Raw genomic sequence first — 25,649 nt, 5'->3', positions numbered from 1 at the left:
GAGGAATATAGTAGGAGCCAGGCATGATAGCACCACCCTGAGCCACTGTGTTGGGAAGATGTCTCCATGAGCTTCGGGTCCTAGATGCCCAAAGAGCATCCTATGGAGATTACAGTCTGCACCAGACAGTAGCCACTTTGAACGCACAATCCCAGGCAAGAGCCTAACATACTGTGAATACACAGCAGCAACAATAAGAAACACAGCACTGCTGAACTGAAAGACATCACCTGCTTTTTATTGTGTACTCTCTCTCCAAAATTAAGATATTTTATGTATTTTCTAATTGGTTCTAGATTTCAACATGACATGGAATGCACAGGTCATTTTTAGATACAGTATAAAGTAAAAAATATGAAAAGAATTTATTATTGAATATTACATTCCTGATTCTATGGTAACTTGCTGTAAAACACCATGAATAAGTATATATGTGATTAATCTTAGTCATTATCTGATGTTCATTTGGCAAGATGTCTGAAATTGCTTTTTGGCAAGACAGCAATTGTGTACTCCAGGGATTGTTTTCCAGCATAGGCAATATATATGAAAACATTTAGGGAGGCCAAGATGGGTGGATCACGAGGTCAGGAGATCGAGACCATCTTGGCTAACATGGTGAAATCCCATCTCCACTAAAAATACAAAAAAAAAAAAAAATTAGCCAGGTGTGGTGGTGGGTGCCTGTAGTCCCAGCTACTCAGGAGGCTGAGGCATGAGAATGGCGTGAACCCTGGAGGCGGAGCTTGCAGTGAGCTGAGATCACGCCATTGCAGTCCAGCCTGGGCAACAGAGCGAGACTCTGTCTCAGAAAAAAAAAAAAAAAAAAAATCCATTAAATGTAATACTAATTGTTTAGTTAGCCTCAATGGATATTTTTTGTTAAAAACTTTTTTTTTTAAATTTTCAAGTTGAAGAGTACATGTGTAGGTTTGTGATACAGGTAAACTTGTATCGTGGGGGTTTGTTGTACAGATTATTTAAGTTCTTAATCAATTATCTTGTTCGGCCTGCCATCTGACTGAAGAATTACAGCTGAGTTTCATGACCTGTTTCTCATGCTCCAGGACTCATTACCTCAAATCCTTTTGGAATTAGCTTAGGTAAATTTTGAAGCCCCTTAGTGATCACCATCAATGCTATCATAATTTAAAGAACCCCAAGAAGCCTTAGCCAATCTAATTTAGAGGGAAATGGGGAAAAATAAACTTCTCACATGTTCAAAAACTCAATAGCTCTATAGGTAATGATTTATCATTAAGAATTGTAAACTTAACTTTGAAACACAATGAACGATGAATTATTCAGTGACTGACGTCAGCAACACTTAGAACATTCTTTTCAACAGGAAGAATCTAAAGTAATCACATAAAATATGGATTTTATACCTAGAAAAATACCACACCTATTTCTATACATACCTCTACCTCAAATGAGGTTTCACAATGGTTATAAAAAGCACTGCAAGTCTGAGCACGGTTGTTAAATTTTAAAAAGTCTTATCTTAGGACAAAAATCAGGTAATAAGAGTTAGATAAAACTGCACACTAGGAGCTTCCCTTACTACAGACAAAGCAAAACTGTGAAGATGCTTACAAAGAAAGGGCTAAATATACTAGTCTTCTTTTTCTCCAATTTTAAAAGGTAAAGCTAAGAATCAGAAAGAGTGCTGAAGGATGAAGAAGGAAAACAAACAACTTAACTTATGGGGATATTTAATAACATGTGCTAAGTGGCATAGACTTTCTGTGCAAGTCTTGGTAAGTATGTACATGATATTTTAAAACCCAGAGTTTATGGCTTATAGTTTGAAGCATCCTTATTAGCAGAAGCTACTTTATCTAAAAATGTTACAGTCCTAATATTCACATGGCTAATGCTAGACAGAGGATTAATGTCCAGTATTAACCATCAAAATACTAGATTAACCACTGTTTCTCTCATTAAACTGTCTCATGGCTTTGAAATTCTTCCACTAAAAGCATTCCATGAACAGAAAGGAAGTTCAAAGTATGCTTGGAAAAATTAAAATTTATATTCTTCTGTATAAAAACAAACATCTAGGCATTCAGGAAACATTTTCAAAAGTTTCTAGAAATTTAAAATAAATTTATTTGAACAGGGAAAAAGATAAATTTAAAGAAAAACAAAAATGAGCAGAAATAGTCAACAAATGTGAAATACAGTATTAGTTAATTAAAGTCTCAACTTATTTCTTGGAATATTTGCAGTAAAGACATAAAGTATTCATAAATTAAAAAATAATAATGTACAACTTTAACATGAGAGGTATGTGCTGGCATCAAATTGATTTATGATCCTACAAGTAGACTTTTGTTTTTCTGGATTAAGGAGTGTCTCCAAATGTGGAACAAGAAGCAGAAATGGGACCTTTTTGAACAGAAGGTGTAAGGTCACCCATTGCTTTAGAGCACGGTGTTGCCGTGGTAAACCTCCGACTTGCTTCTCTCCGTTTTGTATCTTGTAGCTCCCTAAGAGTACAGTTGTTGCATGGCAGCCTTCAGAGCACTGCTCCAAAAAGTCATAAGACTTAAAAATGGGTTTTGACGACTCAGTTGGAGTGACAGTAACTCTATTTCTGAAAAGAAATCACCTTGGCAGGAAGCTATTTGCTCCTGCCTGGTGAGCTTTTGTGACAGAAAGTGAGGTGAAGGGCTACTAATGATTACTGGCTTTCAGGGTAACCCAATACATTTTAGCCTCGTGAAAGAATTTTAGAGGTGCCAGTCTGAGACATTCCTTCCATTTGCCCCCAAGACTCACTTCTCAAGATTACTACTTGATCCACCTATTTTTAGTTATTTCACAGCGGGGACTGATCATCTGCATGAGGCAGGCAGACCTGGCAGCTAGACCGATGTTATCTGAGTTCAGGACTCTTCTGATAAAGGCAGAGAGATTGGCTGCTTTAAGAAGTGTAGAGTCAAAAAACTTAAGCTATGCCCATGAATTAGAACCAGAGAAATTAACAACTTCTTTTCAGATACATTCCCAAGATATGGTAGCTCTTACTTCTCCTTTTTAATTTGGCCTTCCATTCTGATCCCAGAACACTACATCATTCATTAAAAGAAAGATTTGTCAAGATGAATGCAAGGAACAATGAGTAGATCCTACATTCTTTTCTATAAGCTGTATTTTTTTAACGTCACACTTTTGGACTTGCTTCTTTTAGAAAAATATAAGACTTCTGACATCAGATTTTTGCTGCTTAGAACAAAAAGAGTGTGCTTTCAAAGAAAGATTATGTCAAAAATTGACTTGAGACAGAATTAAAACTAGAATATTTTACAATAAATTTTAAATAAAATAAAAAAAATTCAACTTATCACTGACCTGATATAACATGGCTTTGAAGGCCAAGTGTCTTAATCTCGTTGTTAAAATTTCCCCTGCTCTGCCATAAAATAATCCCTGAAAAGCAAACAAACAAAAATCTACGTTCTTTTCCTTTATAACATTTAGTTGATATATTTTTAACTCAAATAGAAAGAATGGCAACAAAAAGTAATCATGCTCAGGCTTGTTTATTAAAAGCTTACCTGCATGAAATAACTGACAAAGCAAATAACACCCAAAATGACGAATATCATGGAATAAATTTCTGCATCATGCTTTAATGTGGTTTTATCATTATTTCCAAACATCTGAAAAGGAACAGATTTTTATCAGGTGTTTGGAGGAAAATATAAAAGAAACAGAAAAAGTGAAAATTTCTGTATATCAGGAGTTTTAAAATACATTTCTTTTTTTTTTTTCTTTTATGAGACAGAATCTTGCTCTGTTGCCCAGGCTGGAGTGCAGTGTTGCGATCTCAGTCTTGGCTCAATGCAACCTCTGCCTCCCAGGTTCAAGTGATTCTCATGCCTCAGCCTCCCGAGTAGCTGGGATTACAGGCGCGCACCACCACACCCGGCTAATTTTTATGTTTTTAATAGAGATGGGGTTTCACTATATTGGGCAGGCTGGTCTCAGGCTCTTGACCTCAAGTGATCCGGCTGCCTCCGCCTCCCAAAGTGCTGGGATTACAGGCGTGAGCCATTGCACCCGGCTTAAAATAAATTTCAACATAAAAATAAAACTATACACACATTTCTGTGGAAAAAAGTGCACCATGATGCTATCATCTGCATACATTATCTATGATAAAAAATAACTTGCTTTTAATTCTCTTAAACTATGTAAATATGAGATCTGAAAAATGAGTCATCTATCTGCTATTATTATCACAGTATATTTCCCAAGAAACCATCAGTTTACTTGAATTATTATTTTGAATAATTTTTAATCAAGTTTCTTAGTATTCTTCTAGTTAAGTAGTACCTGCAAGGTGAGGCTTTTTAATGTGCCCCCAGAATTTTTCTTAAAAATTAGTAACATATATACACAGGCATTTATACTGATAAAGTATAGCTGTGCAAATTAGGGAGACTGAAGTTCCAGGCTAGAACTTTAGTTAACGCTGAAGAGTAAGCATGGATCTTGTAAGATCCTTAAACACACCAATTGCCCTGAGTCCTTTAGCAAAATCCCAGACTCTTGTTATTTCTTCTCCCTGAGCTGGCTGGTAAGAAAAGAAATTGCAACTATACCCACTAATTGAAAGGAAAGTAGATGTATTTGCCTATTTTATTTCTTCCGTGTTTTGGAATGCTGATCCAGCACTGGAGTCAAAATTAGAAAACAAAGCAATTTCTTCACTGATTGCCCAGTCAACAAGGCCCGGCCACACACTTTACAAGAGATGCTGGCTTATCTCCTGGGAACATTAATTAACCTTCCTATCACGGACTCCACACTAGGGGCGGCCCACTAAAAGTCCCAATTTTCCCCTTGTGGTTTAGACTGATACAAGCTTGTTCTCTCAGGTCATACTTTCTTTAAATTGCTGAAAGTATTAGCAAATTTGTTTTACTTACGGTTATAATTTTTGCAAAGATGATGGAAAATACTGGATGAACAGTTCCATTTAGAACAGAAGCCAATGTCCCCAGAACCACAAAAGGCCATTCAGGCTTGTTTAACTTTAAAATTTTTAATAGAGAGACTTCAGGAAGACTTATCTAAAAATAAAATATGTTGGTTAAAAATACCAGTTTGTGTGCATAACAGAATCTAGGGAAGTTAGCCCATCATAAACAGAATTATAATGTATAACATCAAATATAACAGACAGCAGGGTAGAAAATATTTTTCTTAAAAAATTCACTGCCCATATTATTAACAATGACCCTAAAGCATAAAATAAAAGAAGATTTGCCACAAGTGACTATTTGTGCAATATCACTTTTTGGCATTTCACTCAGTTGCTATAATTTAAAAAGTACAATTAACTCACATGTAATAATTAAGGGTCACAAAAGAAATGGCAGGTGTATTTTTCTTTACTCTTGTTAAACTGGATGGAATATTGTACTACAGGATAAGAAAAAAATCTAGGCAGAAGCTAAGAAAAGAAAATGCAGAAGGTAAAAGTTTCATTACGATCTCAAACTTGAAAGTTGGAAAGTTTCAAGATGTATTTACAAAAACATTTTCCTAATACCTTGGCTTGTTTTGGAGTTCTTATTTACAAGCAAAATATTGCAATATCTGAGCACATTATTTAAACTCACCAAGACTGTCTCCTCATTTTTCCAAGGGGAGTGGTATCAGTTCCTATCTTGTAGGATTGTTTATACAGTTAAGCTTTATTCAGTACATTTGCGACTCACTGTATTTGCAAACAATAAACACCCAATAAATGCTAGCAGGCATTGCTGTTTCTGATGTTATTACAGAGGAAGGATTATATTACACAAAATTTCAGGTTTTATACAGAGAAAGCACAATGCAAGTAGTCATTCTGGGTCTGCCAGCCCTTCCTAGGATACGTGGAAGGTGACAAGGGGAGGTAGTGGTCACAGTGGTCAGAGGATAAATAATACGATAACGATCTCTCTTTGCTCTTGTCTGCAATAAATAGTGTATTTCAGAATCTTAAAAATTCTTCTGAACAGCTTTGTGGTGAGTAATTATTCTGAGTAGGAAAGTAGACAGTGAATTCTTTGGTATTTCATTCATTAAAACTTCCTCATGGCATTCACTCTTAAAATAATGACATTTGTGGACCTAATAACCAGAGAATTCTTCAAGAAAGACTATAAAATAGTTTATAATTCTTGTTCTATTCTCAGTGTGGCCACTATAATGCAGACTGTTGTTTGGATAACAGAACTTTGAAATTCTGATGCCTTTAAAGTCCATTTTCAGGGTGGCTAACCCACATTTATATTGGATTACTTAATAATTTGATTGTATCCATCATCTTTCCTGCTGAAGTTTTCTAAAGCTCATCATCAAAAAGGGCACAACATTTCAGTTAGGTCACTGTTCAAAAGAATGTACAAAAATTTAAAAAGTTGCACACTAACTATCAGGCACTGAGCATGGAACTAAGTGCATTACAAAATTACCTTATTTGGTAAGGAAATTAAGGTTTAGCATGTGCCAGGACACCAGTAAATTACAGAGCCAGGAAATTAGGAGGGCTATCTTCCTCCTATAGAACGAGCTACTTTACATAGGTAATTTAAAGATGTTCTTTTGCCTCTGGGAAAATACACAATAAAAGATTTAAAATGGTATCATTTAAATAGTGTTGTCAAGATAGAAAAGAAGTAAATAAGATAAAACAAAAATTTCAGTAAAATCATAAAATAGGCTGTGTTACTTAAGTATGAGACAGGTTATACATGCGTTAAAATAATCTCATACAAAAACATAAAATTATAGACATAAAGAGATATGACATGAGTATTAAAAAGTTAAAAAGTGATATCTAAAATATTCTAAATTTCATTTGATACAGCTTAGAGCTTTCTTGAGTTATAGTTTTCATATAACAAAGTGCACATATTTGAAATGTATAATTTGGTAAATTTGAACACTGCTACAGACTCATGAAAACATCAAAAAAGTCAAGATAATAAACATATCCATTACCCCTAGAAGTTTTCTCCTGCTTTTTTATCATCCCTCTCTCCACACTTCTTAGTTGCCAGTCCTCTTCCTCCCTTCCTCCTGCAACTACTGATATGCTTTCAGTCACTATAGATTAGTTTGCATTTTTAGAACATTATATAAATGAAATCATACATTATCTACTCCTTTTCAGATAGCTTGTTTTGCTCAACATACTTATTTTGCCATTTATCCATGCTGATGCATAAATCAGCATATCATTTCCTTTTATTGCTGCATAGCATTTCATTGTATAGCTATCTCACAAATTATTTTCCATCCACCTGTTGATATAAATTTGAGTGGTTCCCACTTTTAGACTATTACACATAAAACTGCTGTGAACATTCATAGACAAGGCTGTGTGTGGACATATACTTTCATTTCTCCAAAGCAAATATCTAGAAATGAAATGGCTGGATCATTTAGTAGGTGAATGTTTCACTTTTTAAGAAACTGACAAATTATTTTCCAAAGTAGCTTTAGCATTTTATACTCCCACCAGCTAAATAAGCTCCAGTTGCACTCCACCATCACCAATATTTGGTACAGTCAGTCTTTTTAGATTTAACCATTCTAACAGGTGTATAGTGATTTCTCATTGTGATTTTTTTTTGCATTTCTGAAATGACTAACCACGTTGGGCATCTTTTTGTGTGCTTATTTCCAATTTGCTCATCTTGTTTAGCAAAATGCCTATTCGAATCTTTTGCTGACATTTAATTGGGTTGTTTGTATTTTTATTATTGTGCTTTGGGAGTTCTTTATATTTTTTGGATACAAGTCCTGATCAGATATGTGATTTACAAACATTTTCCCCTAGTTTATGGTCTATCCTTTTCATTTTCTTTAAAGTGTTTTACAAATAATGAAGTTCTTGATTTTGGTAATGTCTGACTTATCAATTTTTTTGTTTATAAATTATGCATTTGTTGTTATATTTAGGAAATCTTTGCTTAACACAAAGTCGTGAAGATTTTTTTTGCATTTTCTTATAGAAGTTTTATTATTTTAGGTTTTACAGTAAGGGCTTTAATCCATTTTGAGTTAATTTTCATCTGTGGTTTGAGGTATGGGTTGTGGCTGATTATTTTGTCTATAGATATATAATTGATCCAGAATCATTTTTTGAAAAAAAAATTGTTAATTGAGTTGCCTTTGCACTTGTGTTGAAAAACAATTGACCATTTATGTGTGGGACTACTTCTCAGCTCTCTTTTCTGTTCAATAGATCAATAGACAATAGATCAATAGACAAATTGATCTATTTGTCTATTTGTATGCCAATGAAATGTTTTGATTACTATAGTTCTATAGGTAATTGAAATGAGAATTAGTAATTAGCTTTATATAGTAGTTGAAACAGAATTGAAATCAGGTAGTATCCCTCTTCCAACTTTGCTCTTTTTAAAAAAAATTTATTTTGACTATTTTGGCTTTCTGCATTTCCATGTGAATTCAATTTGAGGAGAAAGAACATCTTAACTATACTGAACTTTCTTGTTCACTCACATTGAACATATCTTTTAATTTATTTAGTCTATTTTTCTCAGTAGTTTTTCTCTGTAATATTTTATAGATTGCAGTATGTGGGTTTTACAATCTCTGATCACATTTATTCCCTATAATTTAATATTTTGGTACTATTGTACATAAAATTTTTTTTTTAATTTTAATTTCCCACTTCCCATTTGTAGTATATAGAATTGGGATTGATTTTAGTATATTGTCACGTATTCTACAACCTTGCTAAACTTTATTAGTTTTAGTACGTGTGTGTGTGTGTGTATGTGTAGATTCCATAAGATTGTTTGCATAAGTAATCATGCCATCTGTGAATAAAGACACTCCTACATGTTCCTTTCCTACCTGGATGCTTTTATTTTCTTGCCTTATTGAACAGGCCAGAACTTCCAGTACAATGTTCAACAGATGTAGTGTATGCCCTTGCCTTGTTCTCGATCTTAGTCTTTCACCATTTAGTATGATGTTAGCCATTGTTTTTTGTAGCTGCCTTTTATCAGGTTGAAGGAATTTCTTTTAATTCGTTGCTTGCTGAGAGTTATCAAAAATGGATGGGGTATTTTATCAAATGGGTTTTCTGCATTGATTGAGATAATTGGTTTTTTCTTTTTAATTTTTTTAATTAGGAGAATTACATTAATTTCTGAATGTTAAACCAACTTTTCAGTTTTTAGAACAGTCCTACTTGGTGATGATATATTATTCTTTTTCTATATGGTTGGATTAGATTTGTTACATTTTGTTAAGAATTCTTTCATCTATGTTCATGGCTGATATTTGTCTATAATTTTATTTTTTTGTAATCTCATTGTCTAATTTTGATATCAGAGTAATGATGTTGGTCTCATAGAATAAGAACTTCTTCCTTATGACTTTTTTTTTAATAGAATTCATCAGTAAAGCCATATGGCTTAAAGTTTTTTTTGTTGTTGTTTGTTTTTTTTTTAGGGAAAAAAGAATTTAACCACAGATTCAATTTTTTAAAATAAATGTAAGAATATTCAAACTATCAATTTATTCTTGAGTGGGCTTTGGTAGTTTGTAAACTTTAGGGAATTTGCTCATTTCATCTGAGTTGTAGGATTTGTTTGCATAAATGTTTTAATAAGATTATTTTATTAGTCTTTTAATATATGTAGAATCTGTAGTGATGTCAGCTCTTTCATTCTTGATGTTGGCAGTTTGTATCTTCTTTTTTTTCTTGCTCAGTGAGTTCAATATTGATGTTCCCAGAGAACCAACTTTGGATTTGATTGATTTTTCTTTATTATTTTCTTCCTTCTGGTATCTTAAGGTGGAAACTTAGTATATTAATTTGAGATTTTTAGATAGTATAGGTGTTTAGTGGTACAAGTTTCTTTCTCAGTATCACTTTAAGCTTCCTATACATTTTGATATGTTCAGTGTTCATTTTTGTTCAATTCAAAACACTTTTGAGTTTCTCTTTTGATCTTTCCTTTGATTTGTGCATTATTTAGAAGTGAGTTATGTAGTTTATAAATATTTCAAGGTTTCCCAGACCACTTTCTGTTATTGACTTCTGACTTAATTCCATATTGGTCAGGTAATATACTTTGCATTTCTTGATTTTTTTTCTTTTTTTTGAGACAGGATCTTGTTCTGTTACCCAACATGGGGTATGGTAATGCAATCATAGCTCACTGCAGCCTCAAAGTCTTGGGTTCAAGCAATCCTCCTGCATCAGCCTTTTAAAAAGTAGCTGGGACTACAGGTACATGCCACTATCCCTGGTTAACTATTATTATTATTATTATTTGTAGAAACAGGGTCTCCTTATGTTACCCAGGCTGGTATTACATGAATTTTTAAAAGTTTATTGAGACTCGTGTTATAGTCCAGAATATGGTCTATTTTCGTAAGTGTTTCAAGTGCATTTGAAAAGAAGACATACTCTGTTGTTAATATGTGAAGTCTTCTACAGATGTTTATTAGGTCAAATTTGTTGATAGTGCTATTAAAGTCATCTATATTTCTGCCGAATTTCTATTTACTTGTTCTACTAAGATTTAGTAGAAGGGTGTTGAAATCTCTGAATACAATTGGAGATTTGTCTATTTGCAGTTCTGGATAAACTGATTCCTTTTTAATTTTGAAAGAAACTTCTTTATCCCTAGTAATGTTGTTTGCTCTAAGAAAATTACTTTGGCTGTCCTTAACATCACAATCTACCTTCAGACAATGTTATATACCACTTAGGAACCTTAAAATATAATACTTTAGTTTCTTTTTCCCAGTGTTTTGGCTATTGTTTTCAAACATTTTACTAATACTTGTGTAAAAAAAACCCATAATATAATGTTCTTTTTTCTTTGAAAAATAAATATGCTTTTAAACATATCAAAAATGTAAATATACAAACCATTCTTTTATAGTAACTTGTATATTTACTATTACTGATACTCTTCATTCCTTTGTGTATATTCAGATTTCCATCTAGTGTCACTTTCCTTCTGCTCAAAGGACTTCCTTTAATATTTCGTGTAGTGTAGGTGTGCTGGTAGTTAATTATTTTAACCTTTAATTTCTGAAAATGTCTGAATTTTGCCTTCCTTTTTATTAGGCATTTTTCTGTAAATAGCATTCTGATTTGAGGTGTTTTCTTTTTCTTTCAGTGCTTTAAAAATATTGCTCCATTATCTTCTTGTTTGCATTGTTTCTAATGAGAAGTTTGTAGCTTTCTTGTCTTTTTCCTCATCTATATTGTGTCAGTTTCTCTGGATGCTTTAGTAGTTTTCTCCTTAACAATGGTTTTAAGCAGTTTGATTATGATATACCTAGGTGTAGGATTTCTTATGTTTCTTATGCTTAGAATTTATTGAGCTTCTTGAATCTGTGGATTTTAAGTTTTCATCAAAATGGCAAATTTTTAAAGCATTATTTCTTCAATGATTTGGACTTCCTTTGGGGACATATGTACATACAGAATATAGACATAATAAATGCTTAATGTCTACTAACTCTACTAAGTGTGCCATTTCCGGGTCTATTTCTATTATTGATTGATTTTTCTCTTCATTTTGGGTACATTTTTTTTCTGCTTTTTTGCTTGCCTGGTGATTTTTGAATGGATGCCAGACATTGTAAATTTTAAACTTCGGGGACTAGGTATTTCTGAATTCTCGTAAATGTTATTGAGCCTTGTTCTGGAACACATTTAAATTACTTGGAAACAGTTTAATCCTTTTGAGGCTTGCTATTAGGATTTGTTAGTTAGGTTTAGTGCAGAGTTTAGTCTAGGACTAATTATTTTCCCCTCTGAGGCAATATCTTTCTTAACACTTTACCCAGTGTCTCACCTGCACGTTGTACACATGTACCCTAAAACTTCAAGTATAATAATCATAAATAAATAAATAAAAAAAGAAAAAAATGAATTTAAAGATTTTCTACTCCAGTTAGTTTAATAAGAACTTTTCCTGGCCCTGTGTGACTTCTAAGAATTGCTCCTTTTGATCTTTTCTGGTAGATATATACCCTGCCTCTAGTAGTTTCCTTAATAAATACACTGATCGGTAGTCGGATGAAGACTCAAAGGAGAACCTCTGCAGATCTCTGGGCTTCTCTCTTTCTGAGAAGTTCTCTCCTCTCCGGTTCTTTGCTCTGAAACCTCTGGCTACTTTGGCCTCCGTCAACTCTTAGCTCTGTCTCCTCAACTCAAAGTCCACTAAGCTTCGGGAGGCGGAGGTTGCGGTGAGCCGAGATTGCGCCATTGCACTCTAGCCTGAGCAACAAGAGTGAAACTCCGTCTCAAAAAAAAAAAGAGTCCACTGGGTTTTGTCTGTGTTTTCCCTCTAGGCTCCGAGGCCTGAAAACTACTCAGACCTTAAACTGGGTCAATGACAACTTTCATCTCATTTATTTCTCCTTCCACAGAGATCACTATCCTATTTTGCATGATGTCCAATGTCAGAAGCCATTATGTCACATATTTTGTTCAGTTTCTTAGTTCTATCAAGCAGGAAAGTAAATCTAGTCCCTGTTAATCTATCTTGGTTGAAAGTGAAAATCTCTAATTTTATGTGATTCTTCACGGCAGTTAACACAAATGATCTCTTCCTTTTTCTGTACCACTTTTCTTTTTTGGTGTCTATGATACAACACTCTCCTGGGTTTCCTCTTATTTTGCCAGCCATTTGTTAGGATCCCTTCACTAGTGACTTTTTCTATCCGGATCTAAATGGTGCAGGGTCCTGAGTCTCATTCCCCTGTCCTACTCTTTTATCCATCTATATTTTATTTCGCCGCTGACAGCTTTAGTGAGACCAATCACGTTCATTATTCAGCCTCCATCACCTCCTCTCCATTCTGCTTTCCCTCATCTTACTCTGGCCCCCACACACTGTTCTCCAAATTGTAGCCACATGGAGTAGATCAGACCATGTGCCCTTCTGAATAAGACCCTCTAATGCAGCAGTGCTTCACCTGTTTTATTTGGTGGACTCCTTTGGAAGACTGGTGAAGTCTATGGAATCCTTCCCTGAAGAAATGTTTAAATATACTAAATGATACATAGGACTCCAAGAAAGCCAATTCCATTGAAACATTGTATTCAAAATATTTAACAAGTAACCCAAAGTAGTGATACAGTTATGAATGTGGTTCATTATTAGAACATAAGATATAATAATGATGAGTGTAAATATATTTTAAATTATCTATAAGGGTAATGCTATATTAAAATTTCTGTGGTATTCGTTCATGATGTCACAAATACTGGTAATACTATTGTAGTTTGTTGCTTAGATTCACAAAGTAAATGTTACATTTCTATCAAGGGTTAATGGGGGGAAAAAGTTGTGATTTTTTATTTATTCAGGTTAATGGGCTCTGAAATCTATTCAGAAATTCCCTATAGGTCATGAACCACTGTTTAAAAACTCCTGAAGTTTTTTATTAGAGGAATAGAATCCAAACTTGTCATGATGGCCTAAGAGGCCCTGCATGATCCGGTCCCTCAGTGTCCCACACGCCTCTCTGCCTACCCCTGTCCTTAGTCATTGGGACCCCCAAATCCAGGCCCTCATGCTTGCTGTGCCCCTGTCTGAAATATTACCACCCCTGTCCTGTTTATTGACTTATTGCCTCTCTGGTTCAAATTCACTTTTTTGCCTAATAAATATTTCTCCTTTACCAGTGGGCAAGAGGTTAAGCCCTGTCAGTAGAGGGTGCAGCAAAGACATTGCAGGAGGAGGTTTTTCTTCCTGATCTTTCTGGTGCTCCTTGGGAAAGCTCCTGCAGGATGGTTTTTTTCTCCTCTGTTCTGCCTGCATAGTTTTTCAGAGGCAGGTGCCTGCAGAGTGCAGCTTTCTCTTCTGTGTGGCCACTGGGTGCTTTCTCTAGCTCTTGGCTTAGGTTACAGAGGCCTAACTATGAGCACAGTCCTATGTCTCAGCCAGGTCACTAATGCCTGCACCCTCCCGCATGCAGAACTGCCCTAGACTCCTGCAGATGACAGTCTTGGCTAGCTTCTTGTTCCAGTAGTGCCCAGTGGCCAGTAGTTTCCCCAGCACCTGACAGGTTCTGAAGCTCAGCACCATCCTGTGGAAGACCTCCCTTGCCACCCTTGAGGGCAGATTTCCAGCAAGCCCCACCAGCAAGGTACCACAGCAACTGCTCTGCCATCCAGTGAACCACAGCTGTGCCCTTTCCATTGATGCCTGCCTCTCTGCCTTGCTGGGAGAGAAGAAAGGGATCATCGATGGGTGCTGTATTTCACTCCAGGGGTAGTGGGGTGCTACTTTTATCTGCTACTTCTGTATTCTTTAGAGGTGTCTTAACTTTCTTTTATTATTATTATTATTATTATTTTATTATTATACTTTAAGTTCTAGGGTACATGTGCACAACGTGCAGGTTTGTTACATATGTATACATGTGCCATGTTGGTGTGCTGTACCCATTAACTCGTCATTTACCCTAGGTATATCTCCTAATGCTATCCCTCCCCCGTCTCCCCACCCCACCACAGACCCTGGTGTGTGATGTTCCCCTTCCTGTGTCCAAGTGTTCTCGTTGTTCAATTCCCACCTATGAGTGTGAACATGCCGTGTTTGGTTTTCTGTCCTTGTGTTAGTTTGCTGAGAAAGATGGTTTCCAGCTTCGTCCATGCCCCTACAAAGGACATGAACTCATCCTTTTTTATGGCTGCATAGTATTCCATGGTGTATATGTGCCACATTTTCTTAATCCAGTCTATCATTGATGGACATTTGGGTTGGTTCCAAGTCTTTGCTATTGTGAATAGTGCTGCAATAAACATACATGTGCATGTGTCTTTATAGCAGCATGATTTATAATCCTTTGGGTATATACCCAGTAATGGGATGGCTGGGTCAAATGGTATTTCTAGTTCTTGATCCTTGAGGAATTGTCACACTGACTTCCACAATGGTTGAACTGGTTTACAGTCCCACCAGCAGTGTAAAAGTGTTCCTATTTCTCCACATCCTCTCCAGCACCTGTTGTTTCCTGACTTTTTAATGATCGCCATTCTAACTGGTGTGAGATGGTAGAGATGTCTTAACTTTCGCTACCCCACTCCCCATACTACAATCCCCTCTTAATGATTCATTATACTAAACTTTCTCTTTCATTGTTTGCTTTCTATCTCCTGACTGGACCCAGACTAATAGAACTCCCATTAACTCTGTTCTAAAATACTGCTCCATTTCTTTTTCATTTCATTATTGATCTTTGTTTATTTTATTTTATTTTGTTTTTTGGTTTGTTTTTTGAGACAGGGTCTCACTCTGTTGCCCAGGCTGGAGTGCAGTGGCATGATCTTAGCTCACTGCAACCTCTGCCTCCCAGATTCAAGCAATTCTCCTGCCTCAGCCTCCCGAGTAGCTAGGATTACAGGCATGTGCCATCACCCCCAGCTAATTTTTTATATTTTTAGTAGAGACAGGGTTTCACCATGTTGGTCAGGCTGGTGTTGAACTCCTGACCTCGAGTGATCTGCCCTCCTCAGCCTCCCAAAGTGCTGGGATTATAGGCGTGAACCACTCACCTGGCCTATTTATTTTATTTTTATTTATTTCAGAGATGGGTTCTTGCTCTGTCAGTCAGGCTGGGGTACAGTGGCATGATCATAGCTCACTGCAGCCTTGAACTCCTAAGCTCAAGCAATCCTTCTACCTTAACCTCTCTTGTAGCTATTATGATAGACCTGTCACTGTCCCCAGCTCAGTATTGATTATTACAGTCTCTTCACTTCCTTGTTTATTTTTCACTGGATTACCACAGTCTGAAAGAGTCCCTTAAAAATATGGCCATTGAGTCACTCCTTAGCTTATTTCGGTTCTTGGTTGTAGGACACTTTCTCTGTTTCCTGCTTCCCCAGGCTCACAGATTTCTATAAGCTTTAGCTCTAGGCATTGGCTAACCAGGTTTTTCAGCCTCCTTTTCAGAGCAGGTCTGTGACTATTGTCCAGCTCACCACTTTGTGCTTTTGCTCTAGTTCTGGTGTGAAGAGATATTCCTCCTGTTTTAGAGCCTAGATATATTTTATTGTTTTTTCTCATTTTATATTTTATCATTTCCATGTGTGGAGCACGTAGTTGTATCAGATTGTAAACCAATTATATCATTTTGTCCAGAAATCTGGAAATTCCTTTTTAATTTTCTGCTTTTTATCTTTCTTAGGTTTTGAAAATCCACTTCATAAATACGGTGAATTTTTAGACCTAGAGGCGGATTTCCATAGTGTTTCAGCAATTGCTGAGGTGGGTCCAGCAGCTATCAATAGATGTTTTAACACAGTGTTTCCTCCACTCTTGCCTAGTGTCTCAGTACAAACTTTCTTGTACTATATTCTTAACATACATTTGTCATATGGTATACCATCTATACCATTATTTTTCTTTGCATGCTTATTTATTTAAATGGACTTAAAAAAGTAAAATTAGCAGAAAAGGAAAAATGTCTAAGTGTAAATGGCTATAGAGGACCACATACCTAAAAGGAAAGAGTTGTAGCTAAAATTAAAAGCAATAGATTAGCAATGCCAGAGAAGGGCAAGAGTGGTTTTGGGGCAGATAATCCAGGGGCTTCAGGCAGATAATTGACAGATGAGACCAAGGAAAGTGGGCATAAAGACGGGCTAAGAGGAGATTCAATCTCAAGTCTCTGTCAGTCCCAAGGAGAAGAACGAAACTGTAGTTTGGGAGGAAACAATGGGCCAAGGATAGGTGTGAGATGGTATGGATGCTGGAGGTTAGGGGACTGAAGCTGAGATACAGGGGCCAGGGTGAGGGATTTCAAGGCATGTGAGGTTACAGAGCACCAGGGGCTAGCAAAGATCGACTGGGTTTGGGAAGAGGGCTGGAGCTCAGTGAATGCGGAGGCTGGGAGAAGCATGGGTTAAGGTGAGATTAAGATGGAAGGATGTGTTGTAAAAGGGTGCTGCAGAGAATGTTCAGGATGTGCGGTGGAAGCTCAAAGCAGGTGTCGGGCATGTTAAGAGAAGGAAAGTGGAAATGAGACAGAAAAGTGAGACCTCAGGTGCAGATGGGAACTGCTGGAAGGTATGAGGGGTATCAGCAGAAGGAGAGTCAAAGCAGGTGATGTGGGGCTCAGGCAGAGCCTGGGGGCTTGGGGGTAGGAGTGGGCACAGTAAGCTTGGGAAGAAATACTCCCATCCAAGTGAGCAAGGCTTTTCAGGTTGTGCCCTGGGACTGCAAGCCTGGGTGGTATATGTGCTGGGCCTATCTGCATTCCGGGAGTGGCATGCATTTATGCCTCTGACCTGACTCAAATTAATCTTGAGCATCACCATTGGTATCTGTATCACATTTGCTGAGGCCCTGTTTTAACCTATGGTTTGCTTCATAGGAAAAACATCATGTAACAGTCTCATGAGATTTTTTTTTTCCCCAATAAAGAAGGACCTCTGATATAAATGCAGCCTGATTAGGCAGCCTTACCTAGAGTGTCACACTGATGCTAGAGTGAAATTTGGGAAAGACATGTTTTGTGAGCTTAGTGCTACAGTAATATTTTACTGTAAATAAATTTTAAATTTTGTAAGGATTAAATCAAAATTAGAAAGCATGCAGGAAAAACTGGTTGATCGCTGAGCCATTACCTCTTTAGATTGGGTGGATTCCTCAGCCTTGTCAATGAAGTCTGACTTGATGCTATTCACAGAGCGCAGAGGAAGTGAGTTGGTCTTCCTTTCAGTAGAATATGTCATTGACTCCATCTGTTCATCAGCTTTTTTAATATCCTTACAGGAAGAAAATATAGGTTATCATTATAAGAATGCCTTAAAAATTCAACGAAACTTTATTAAGCATCTCTTTAAAGCTGTTATCGCCTTTGCTATTGAAAGTGGCATATTCTGCCGCTGAGTTGTCTGGCCCCGCCGACCCACGGCACACGACCCACCGACCCACGAATCGGCCCGGCCGTCGCGTGCACCATGTCTGGCTCCTCCAGCGTCGCCGCTATGAAGAAAGTGGTTCAACAGCTCCGGCTGGAGGCCGGACTCAACCGCGTAAAAGTTTCCCAGGCAGCTGCAGACTTGAAACAGTTCTGTCTGCAGAATGCTCAACATGACCCTCTGCTGACTGGAGTATCTTCAAGTACAAATCCCTTCAGACCCCAGAAAGTCTGTTCCTTTTTGTAGTAAAATGAATCTTTCAAAGGTTTCCCAAACCACTCCTTATGATCCAGTGAATATTCAAGAGAGCTACATTTGAAGCCTGTACAAAAGCTTATCCCTGTAACACATGTGCCATAATATACAAACTTCTACTTTCATCAGTCCTTAACATCTACCTCTCTGAATTTTCATGAATTTCTATTTCACAAGGGTAATTGTTTTATATACACTGGCAGCAGCATACAATAAAACTTAGTATGAAAAAAAAAAAGAAAGTGGCATATTCTAATGTAGTTCTTGCTGAACAGCTTTCAGGCTTGATAGAGAGCTGATAAGTCTATCTCATACTAAAATGTTAGTGACTGACAATAGCTCATTGTCCTTTCTTTTCCAAAGACGTGCATAATCACCTGCAGAAAACAATGCCTTAATCCAAGCAATTATATCACTAACAAGGAGAGATCTTAGTAAGAGGAGCTTTTTGAGACAGAAGATACTGTTTCTGACGCCTTCCTCCTAGCCATTTCTGGGGCTTATGACCTTGTAGTATTTAGTTGGGTACTTATATGTGAGGCTGGGCCTGAGAGAGACCTTGGGAGACAATCATGCTTTCCAGGCCTGCCCCTGCTACCCATTCTGAACTGTGAACAAAACACAAAACTAACAGGGCCTACTCCTCAACAATAAGAAATTCCAAAGCAATCAAATTAACATTAAAGACCAGGTGCAGTCGTCACCCCTGTAATCCCAGCACTTTGGGAAACCGAGACGTGCGGATCACTTCAGGCCAGGAGTTTCAGACCAGCCTGGCCAACATGGTAACACCCTGTCTCTACTAAGAAGACCACTTTAGTGAAATAAAGGAGCTACAGATTCTCTGTTCATCTGAATGTGGTATGAGCAAATCAGTGACTTTCCCAGGAAGAGATGGGAGGAGAAGGACAAAAGAAATGAGAAGCCCAGCTAAGTTGCCAGCAGGTCTGGCCAACGTGGGGAAGAGATGGAAAATGTAGGTCGATTTAGGTGCACAAGGAGAACGTGCACATGGAAGAGTTTCCAGGGACACCGTGATTCTTTGATAAGCCTAACAACCGTAATCAGTCATTTAAAGAGACAATGAACTTTAACCAGCCCCGGACTATCCAAACATCTTTAATCAGGCATTCCTTTTTGCTATCATTTTCTCTTTTTTCCTGTAAATGTCTCTGCCACGAAAGAAATATTTTATATGGCTTTGAAATTTTTTATTTTTTGTTTTTATTATTTATTTACTTATTTAGAGAGTAGGTCTCACTGTGTTGCCCAAGCTAGTGTTAAATTCCTCGGCTCAAGCAGTCCTCCTGCCTCAGCCTTCCAAGTAGCTGGGATTACAGGAACCAGCCGTCATGTCCTGCCTTGTTTGGCTTTTCTCCCCTGCCCCCAGGAGTTTCTCACTTTGTGGCAAGTTTAAAATAAAACTTTGACCTCTCTTCATAATACATTTTCTGAGAAGGTGCTTTAATAAGTCAAGGAAATTTTCTTTTCTTGAGAAGGTCGCTGGACAAAATAATGATGACAATAAGTTTTGATATGTGTATATCTCTACTTGTTTATATTTCATTTTCACATACAAACTCACTAAAGCAATATACATGTATATAATCATGGGCAGTCTAAGTAAATAATTATAATATTAGTCTCCATAGTTTGAACTTTTCTAAAAAGTTTGATCACATAATGTTAATGTCAATAACATATTAAAATTTATTACACTAACAATAATTCTAAGTACTTCATATTATTTTGCCTGTTTAATACTCACAATAATTTATTAATAGGTTATTACTATTTCCCTCTTGTTAAAGGTTAGGAAATCGATGCACTGAGAATTTAAATAACTTGCTCAAGGACCTAAAACTATTAAGTGGTAGAGTCAACTTGTAGTGACCACAGAGTTCATCATCTTAACCACATTGCTATATTGCTTCTCAGGATTATTTTAGCAGCATTAACTGTGATATTTGTGATAATCATGAATTATCAAAACTGACACATTTTGATACCGCAGTCAATCTTGGCAAATAAGAATGTGCAGATCTTCAAAAGTGAGTTACTTGTTTGTGTAGATATTATGTATGTTACATTTACTGTACCATGCTTAGAATATTATACTTAGTATTAATATTTAAAATGGTGTTGTTATATCTGATTGGACATCATTTTAGGTAATCAGAGAATACTAATCCATTTTAAATAAGGTGTTTAAAATTTTTACACATTCATCCCACAAACACACCACTTTTGCTTTTCATACATTGTGAAAGCATTTAACTTAAGACCTATAATGGATTTTTAGTTTAATTACAATAAAAAATAAAGACGTACTACTCCAAAGAAAGATCTGACTATACTAGTATTAATAGTTTTAAAAAAATCTTAAAATAGGGTTAATTCAACCAGTTATTTCCTATTATTCCAACTCATATTAGTTTCAAAATATTAAACCTCGTAAATCATTAGGTCTACTGTGGAATAAAAATTCGGTTATCAAATAACACCTCACTTTTATTTTTGAGACACAAAATGTGAACTAATATGAAATAAAATCAGAATCAGACAGTTTTTCAATTAATAAAAACTACATTTTCAAACCTATTTTACTGTTATTGCTTCTTAGGGTATGTTCAGAAATATTTCATTTTAGCACAATGGAGAAAGTTAGGGTTTGAAATTTGAAGTTATAAACTTGATGAGGAGATGGAGGCTCATAACTTTCTAAATTTCCTAATTTATAAAATAATAATATTGACATCAAAGATATTATCAGAAAGTTGAAGAAGACCAAAAAGGGTTGAAATCAGTTATCTGTAGAAGAGCCCTTCGAAAAAAGGATGCCTTCCAGGTCAAGAGAAGAAAGCTGGGCTAGAACAAAGAAGGGAGCTAGATCCTAATTCCCATGACTCATATTAATGTGCCCTAATGAGAAAGTTATGTGAAATCCAGTAGGGTGGATCCATGACACACGCAAGTATGGATCCTAAAGAAGGGGAATTTGCCGTGTGCCTCCAGCATCATCATGCCCCTGCTTGATTGCCCAGTATGAGCTTTCTGGTCCATCTGTGGTGATGTGGTAGCATGCACACAGTAAGGTTTTACGTGTGCATCCCTTCATTCAGCAAATGTTTATTAAGTGCCCACTGTGTGCCAGGCATTGTCTTAGGTGCTTCCTACATACATTAAGTCTCAACCCTTCTGCCTGGCTTCTAAGAATGTCCATGATCTGATGCTTATTATCCAACTCTTTTCCATTATACCCTCAACACTCATAAGTACTTAAGGAAAGCTACCTCCTTTTTGTTTCAGTCGCACACCAAGTTCCTTCTTACCTCTATGCTGTTGTTCTGCCTACCTGAATTTGTCCTTCATGTTCACCCCCAACTCCCACCTTTTAACCTTAAAGACCTCTTCCATGAAGCCTTTTGTGGGTAATATAGCTCTGTCTCTCCCCATCAATCTTGCTTTTTCTTTTTACAACTAATAATATCTATATGCACAATTTTGCAATTTGCCTCTGTAGCTGAGTTTTAAGTCTTTAAGTAAGGACTGTGTGTTATATTTCTTTGTGTTCTAACCAAAGATCACAGTATCTGCCACATACAAGTTTTTGTTTGTTTGTTTGTTCGTTTTTTTGAAATGGAGTCTCGCTCTGTTGGCAGGCTGGAGTGCAGTGGCGCAATCTGGGCTCTCTGCAACCTCTGACTCCCTAGTTCAAGCAATTCACTTGCCTCAGCCTTCTGAGTAGCTGGGATTGCAGGCACACGCCACCACACCCAGCTAATTTTTGTGTGTTTTTGAGAGACAAGGTTTCACCATGTTGGCCAGGATGGTCTCGATCTCCTGACCTCGTGATCCACCCGCCTCGACCTCCCAAATTGCTGGGATTGCAGGTGTGAGCCACCCTTTCCGGCCACATACAAGTTTTGAAGCCTATTTGAAGTGTGCCTGGCAGATATTAGGTACCAGGTACCCATTACTTCTTCAACTTTCATCATATTATTGAGCACAACACTGAGGATTTGAGACACTCAATTTCTTTACTGAGGAACTATAAACCTTGGTTGCTTTTTGAAATTTAAGATTATAATTTGCAACTTTTGTTTTCTAGTGTGGTATGATCTCTGAAATGTTAAACCCTGCTGACATAGCATTATGTCACATAAGCATTACCTGTGACATCATAAGTGAATAATATAGACCTCGTTTTGCCATTAGTTCAGCATGTGCTCCTTTTTCCGCCACCATTCCATCCTTTAGGGTCACAATCTAATTTGCACTTCGAATAGTAGAAAGTCGGTGTGCTACCACGATTGTAGTCCGACCTTTGCTCGCCTACAGAATAAAATGCGTAGAAAATATATAGACATTGGTAGAAATAACAACCTTTGCACTGTTTAAGAAATCTTTGTTGACCCGGCATGGTGGCTCATGCCTGTAATTCCAGCACTTTGGGAGGCCGAGGAGGGTGGGTCACCTGAGGTCACGAGTTAGAGATCAGCCTGGCCAACATGGTAAAACTCCATCTCTACTAAAAATACAAGAATTAGCCAGGCTTGGTTGCGGGCACCTGGAATCCTAGCTACTTGGAAGGGTGAGGCAGGAGAATCGCTTGAACCTAGGAGGCAGAGGTTGCAGTGAGCTGAGGTCATGCCATTTCACTCCAGCCTGGGCAACAGGAAACTCCGTCTCAAAAAAGAGAGAAGAAAGAAAGAAAAAGAAAGAAAGAAAGAAAGAGAGAGAGAAAGAAAGAGAGAGAGAAAGAAAGAAAGAAAGATAGAAAGAAAAAGAAAGAAAGAAAGGGAGGGAGGGAGGGAAAGAAGAAATCTTTGTTGCAGTATTGTTTTAAATATTAAAGTATCTTATCCTTGGACAGAGAAATTTGGAAACTTTAATAGAATAAGAAGGCCAATAGAAATTACAATAAAAAGAAAGTCAGAAAGTTAATTGTTTTCATCTTTAAAATGGGGATATTACTTAACTAATTGGGTACAAATTAAAAGTAATATATATTTTTAACTTTTTTACAAGTATCATTAATATGTGGAAAAGTGCACATAAGGGTACATACAGATCAGTGCATTTCAAACGGAATTTGCCCGTATCATAGTATCCAGGTCAAGAATCTCATCATTACCAGCACCCACAAGTCCATCTCATGCTCTTTTCAAGTCAGTCGGTTTTTTTTTTTTTTTTTTGAGACGGAGTCTGGCTCTGTCACCCAGGCTGGAGTGCAGTGGTGCAATCTCGGCTCACTGCAAGCTCCGTCTCCCGGGTTCACGCCATTCTCCTGCCTCAGCCTCCTGAGTAGCTGGGACTACAGGTGCCCGCCACCACGCCCGGCTATTTATTTTGTTTTATTTTATTTTTATTTTTAGTAGAGACAGGGTTTCACCGTGTTAGCCAGGATGGTCTCGATCTCCTGGCCTCGTGATGCACCCGCCTCGGCCTCCCAAAGTGCTGGGATTACAGGAGTGAGCCACTGCGGTCGGCCTCAAGTCACTCTTAGCACTCACCTATACCAAGGGTCACCACTATCCCGATTTCTAACAGCATAACTTGTTTTGATTTTCTGGTAATTTATATAAATGAGATTATGCATTGTATACTCTTCTGTATCTGGATCTTTTCACTCAACATTATGTTTTTGAGATTCATCCATTTGGTTGTATAGAGTTGCGGATAATTTATTCTTATTGCCACACAGTATTCTATTGCTTGACTATACCACAACTTATTTATCCATTCTGTTCCTGATTGACATTTGGATAGTTTTTAAGGTTTTTTTTCCCCCTACTATGTATAGGTTGCTGTAAATGTTTATTTGATGAACATATGTACACAGTTCTAGTGTTATACCTAGGAGAGGAATTGCTGAGTCATAAAGTGTGTATATGCTCTGCTTCATTAGATTCTGCCAAATAGTTTTTCAAAGTGGTTGCCCTATTTTATAAACCCCCCAATAGTGCAAGAGGGCCATGGTTGCTCTACATGCTGACTAAGACTTGGTTCTTTCCGTCTGATGGGTGAGAACTATCATATTTTTATTTGCATTTTCTCGATGACTAATAAAGTTGAACAACTTTTCAAATGATTAGTGACAAGTTAGATATTCTCTCTTGTGAATTGTCCACATTTTTTCTCATTTTTCTATTAGAACTGTATTTTTCTTTTCAATTTTCATGACTGGTTTATATACTGTAGAAGTGAGAACTTTGTTAAATACCATGTATTACAATGAAAGTTTCTCTTTATGTGATTGTCTTTTCACTCTCTTTCTCTCTTTCTCTCTCTTTTTTTGAGATGGAGTTTAGCTCTTGTTGCCCAGGCGGGAGTGCAATGGCATGATCTCAGCTCACTGCAACAGCTGCCTCCCAGGTTCAAGCAATTCTCTCCTGCCTCAGCCTCCAGAGTAGCTGGCATTACAGGCACCTGCCACCATGACCAGCTAATTTTTTGTATTTTTAGCAGAGATGGGGTTTCACCATGTTGGCCAGGCTGATCTTGAACTCCTGATCTCAGGTGATCCACCCACCTCAGCATCCCAAAGTGCTGGGATTACAGGCGTGAACCACCGTGCCTGGCTTTCTTTTCACTCTCTTAATGGTGTCTTTTCATGAACAGAATTTCAAAATTTTAATGAAGTCCAATTTATCAATTTTTTTCTTTTACAATTTATGCTTTTTGTGTAGTTTTAAGAAATCTTTACTCCAAGGTCACGCAGATGTTTTTCTATGTTTTACCTTACAATCTTTGTCATTTGCCTTTCATATTTGGATGTGATATGTAACACCTGGGATTAGTTTTTGTATGTGATGCCAAGTAGAAGTCAATGTACATTTTCCCCATAGAGTTAACCAGGTGTCCCAGCAGCGTATTTTGAAGACCATCATTTCCCTACTATACTGCAGAACTGCCTTTACCATAAATCAGGTGACAATTGTTTTGTGTCTGTTTTTGTATTCTATTTGCTATTGGGCTGTTTAGCTTGTCTCTCACTGCACCAATGCTATGCTGTCTTAACTACTATAGACTTAAAACAGGTATTGAAAACTATTAGTTTACCTCTTTAAGCTTATTCTTCCTCTGAAAGATTTTGTGGACTATTCTTGAGGTAATGTGGTTTTTTTTTGTTTTTGTTTTTGTTTTTGTTTTTTTTGTAAATGCCTAGCACAATAACTGACACTTCTGGCACTACAAATTTGCCAGGGAATCAACAATCGACAGCTAGTATTGTTACTATTCATACTATTACTGTGTTACTGCTATTTACTTTTCTTATTCTTATCTATTATAGAGCAGGAAAATGGAACTCAGAAAGTTAAGAAGCTTGTTCAGGGCCTCAGCCAGTCACTGGAAGGACTGGTACTAAAACCCAGTGTGGTTTTCCCTCTTCTCTCCACAAGGTCTGTTCATTGCAATAGATAAACTTGATGAAGCAGGT

At 36.9% G+C, this 25,649-nt stretch overlaps 2 protein-coding genes across 2 annotated transcripts in view; one reads left to right on the top strand and one right to left on the bottom strand.

Moving 5' to 3' along the window:
* The window catches only part of ABCB5 (ATP binding cassette subfamily B member 5), a 131,167-nt gene that overhangs the window by 52,438 nt on the left and 53,080 nt on the right, over positions 1–25,649 (bottom strand). The window contains 5 exon segments of the mRNA XM_004045150.5: positions 3,358–3,435; positions 3,564–3,668; positions 4,941–5,084; positions 17,654–17,794; positions 22,379–22,540. Coding sequence (XP_004045198.4) covers positions 3,358–3,435; positions 3,564–3,668; positions 4,941–5,084; positions 17,654–17,794; positions 22,379–22,540 — 630 coding nt within the window.
* On the top strand, positions 17,917–18,447 carry LOC109027862 (guanine nucleotide-binding protein G(I)/G(S)/G(O) subunit gamma-5). The gene has a single exon (XM_019031827.4). The coding sequence runs from the start codon at positions 17,990–17,992 to the stop codon at positions 18,194–18,196; it is 207 nt and encodes a 68-aa protein (XP_018887372.1). The 5' UTR covers positions 17,917–17,989; the 3' UTR covers positions 18,197–18,447.

The sequence above is a fragment of the Gorilla gorilla genome, chromosome 6, assembly GCF_029281585.2.
Source record: "Gorilla gorilla gorilla isolate KB3781 chromosome 6, NHGRI_mGorGor1-v2.1_pri, whole genome shotgun sequence".
Classification (NCBI taxonomy): Eukaryota; Metazoa; Chordata; class Mammalia; order Primates; family Hominidae; genus Gorilla; species Gorilla gorilla.
This window is presented reverse-complemented; position numbering and strand designations above follow the sequence as displayed.

What these genes read in the sequence shown, in the direction of transcription:
- LOC109027862 (XM_019031827.4), top strand. Translation starts at nt 17,990, where the DNA reads ATGTCTGGCTCCTCCAGCGTCGCCGCTATGAAGAAAGTGGTTCAACAG.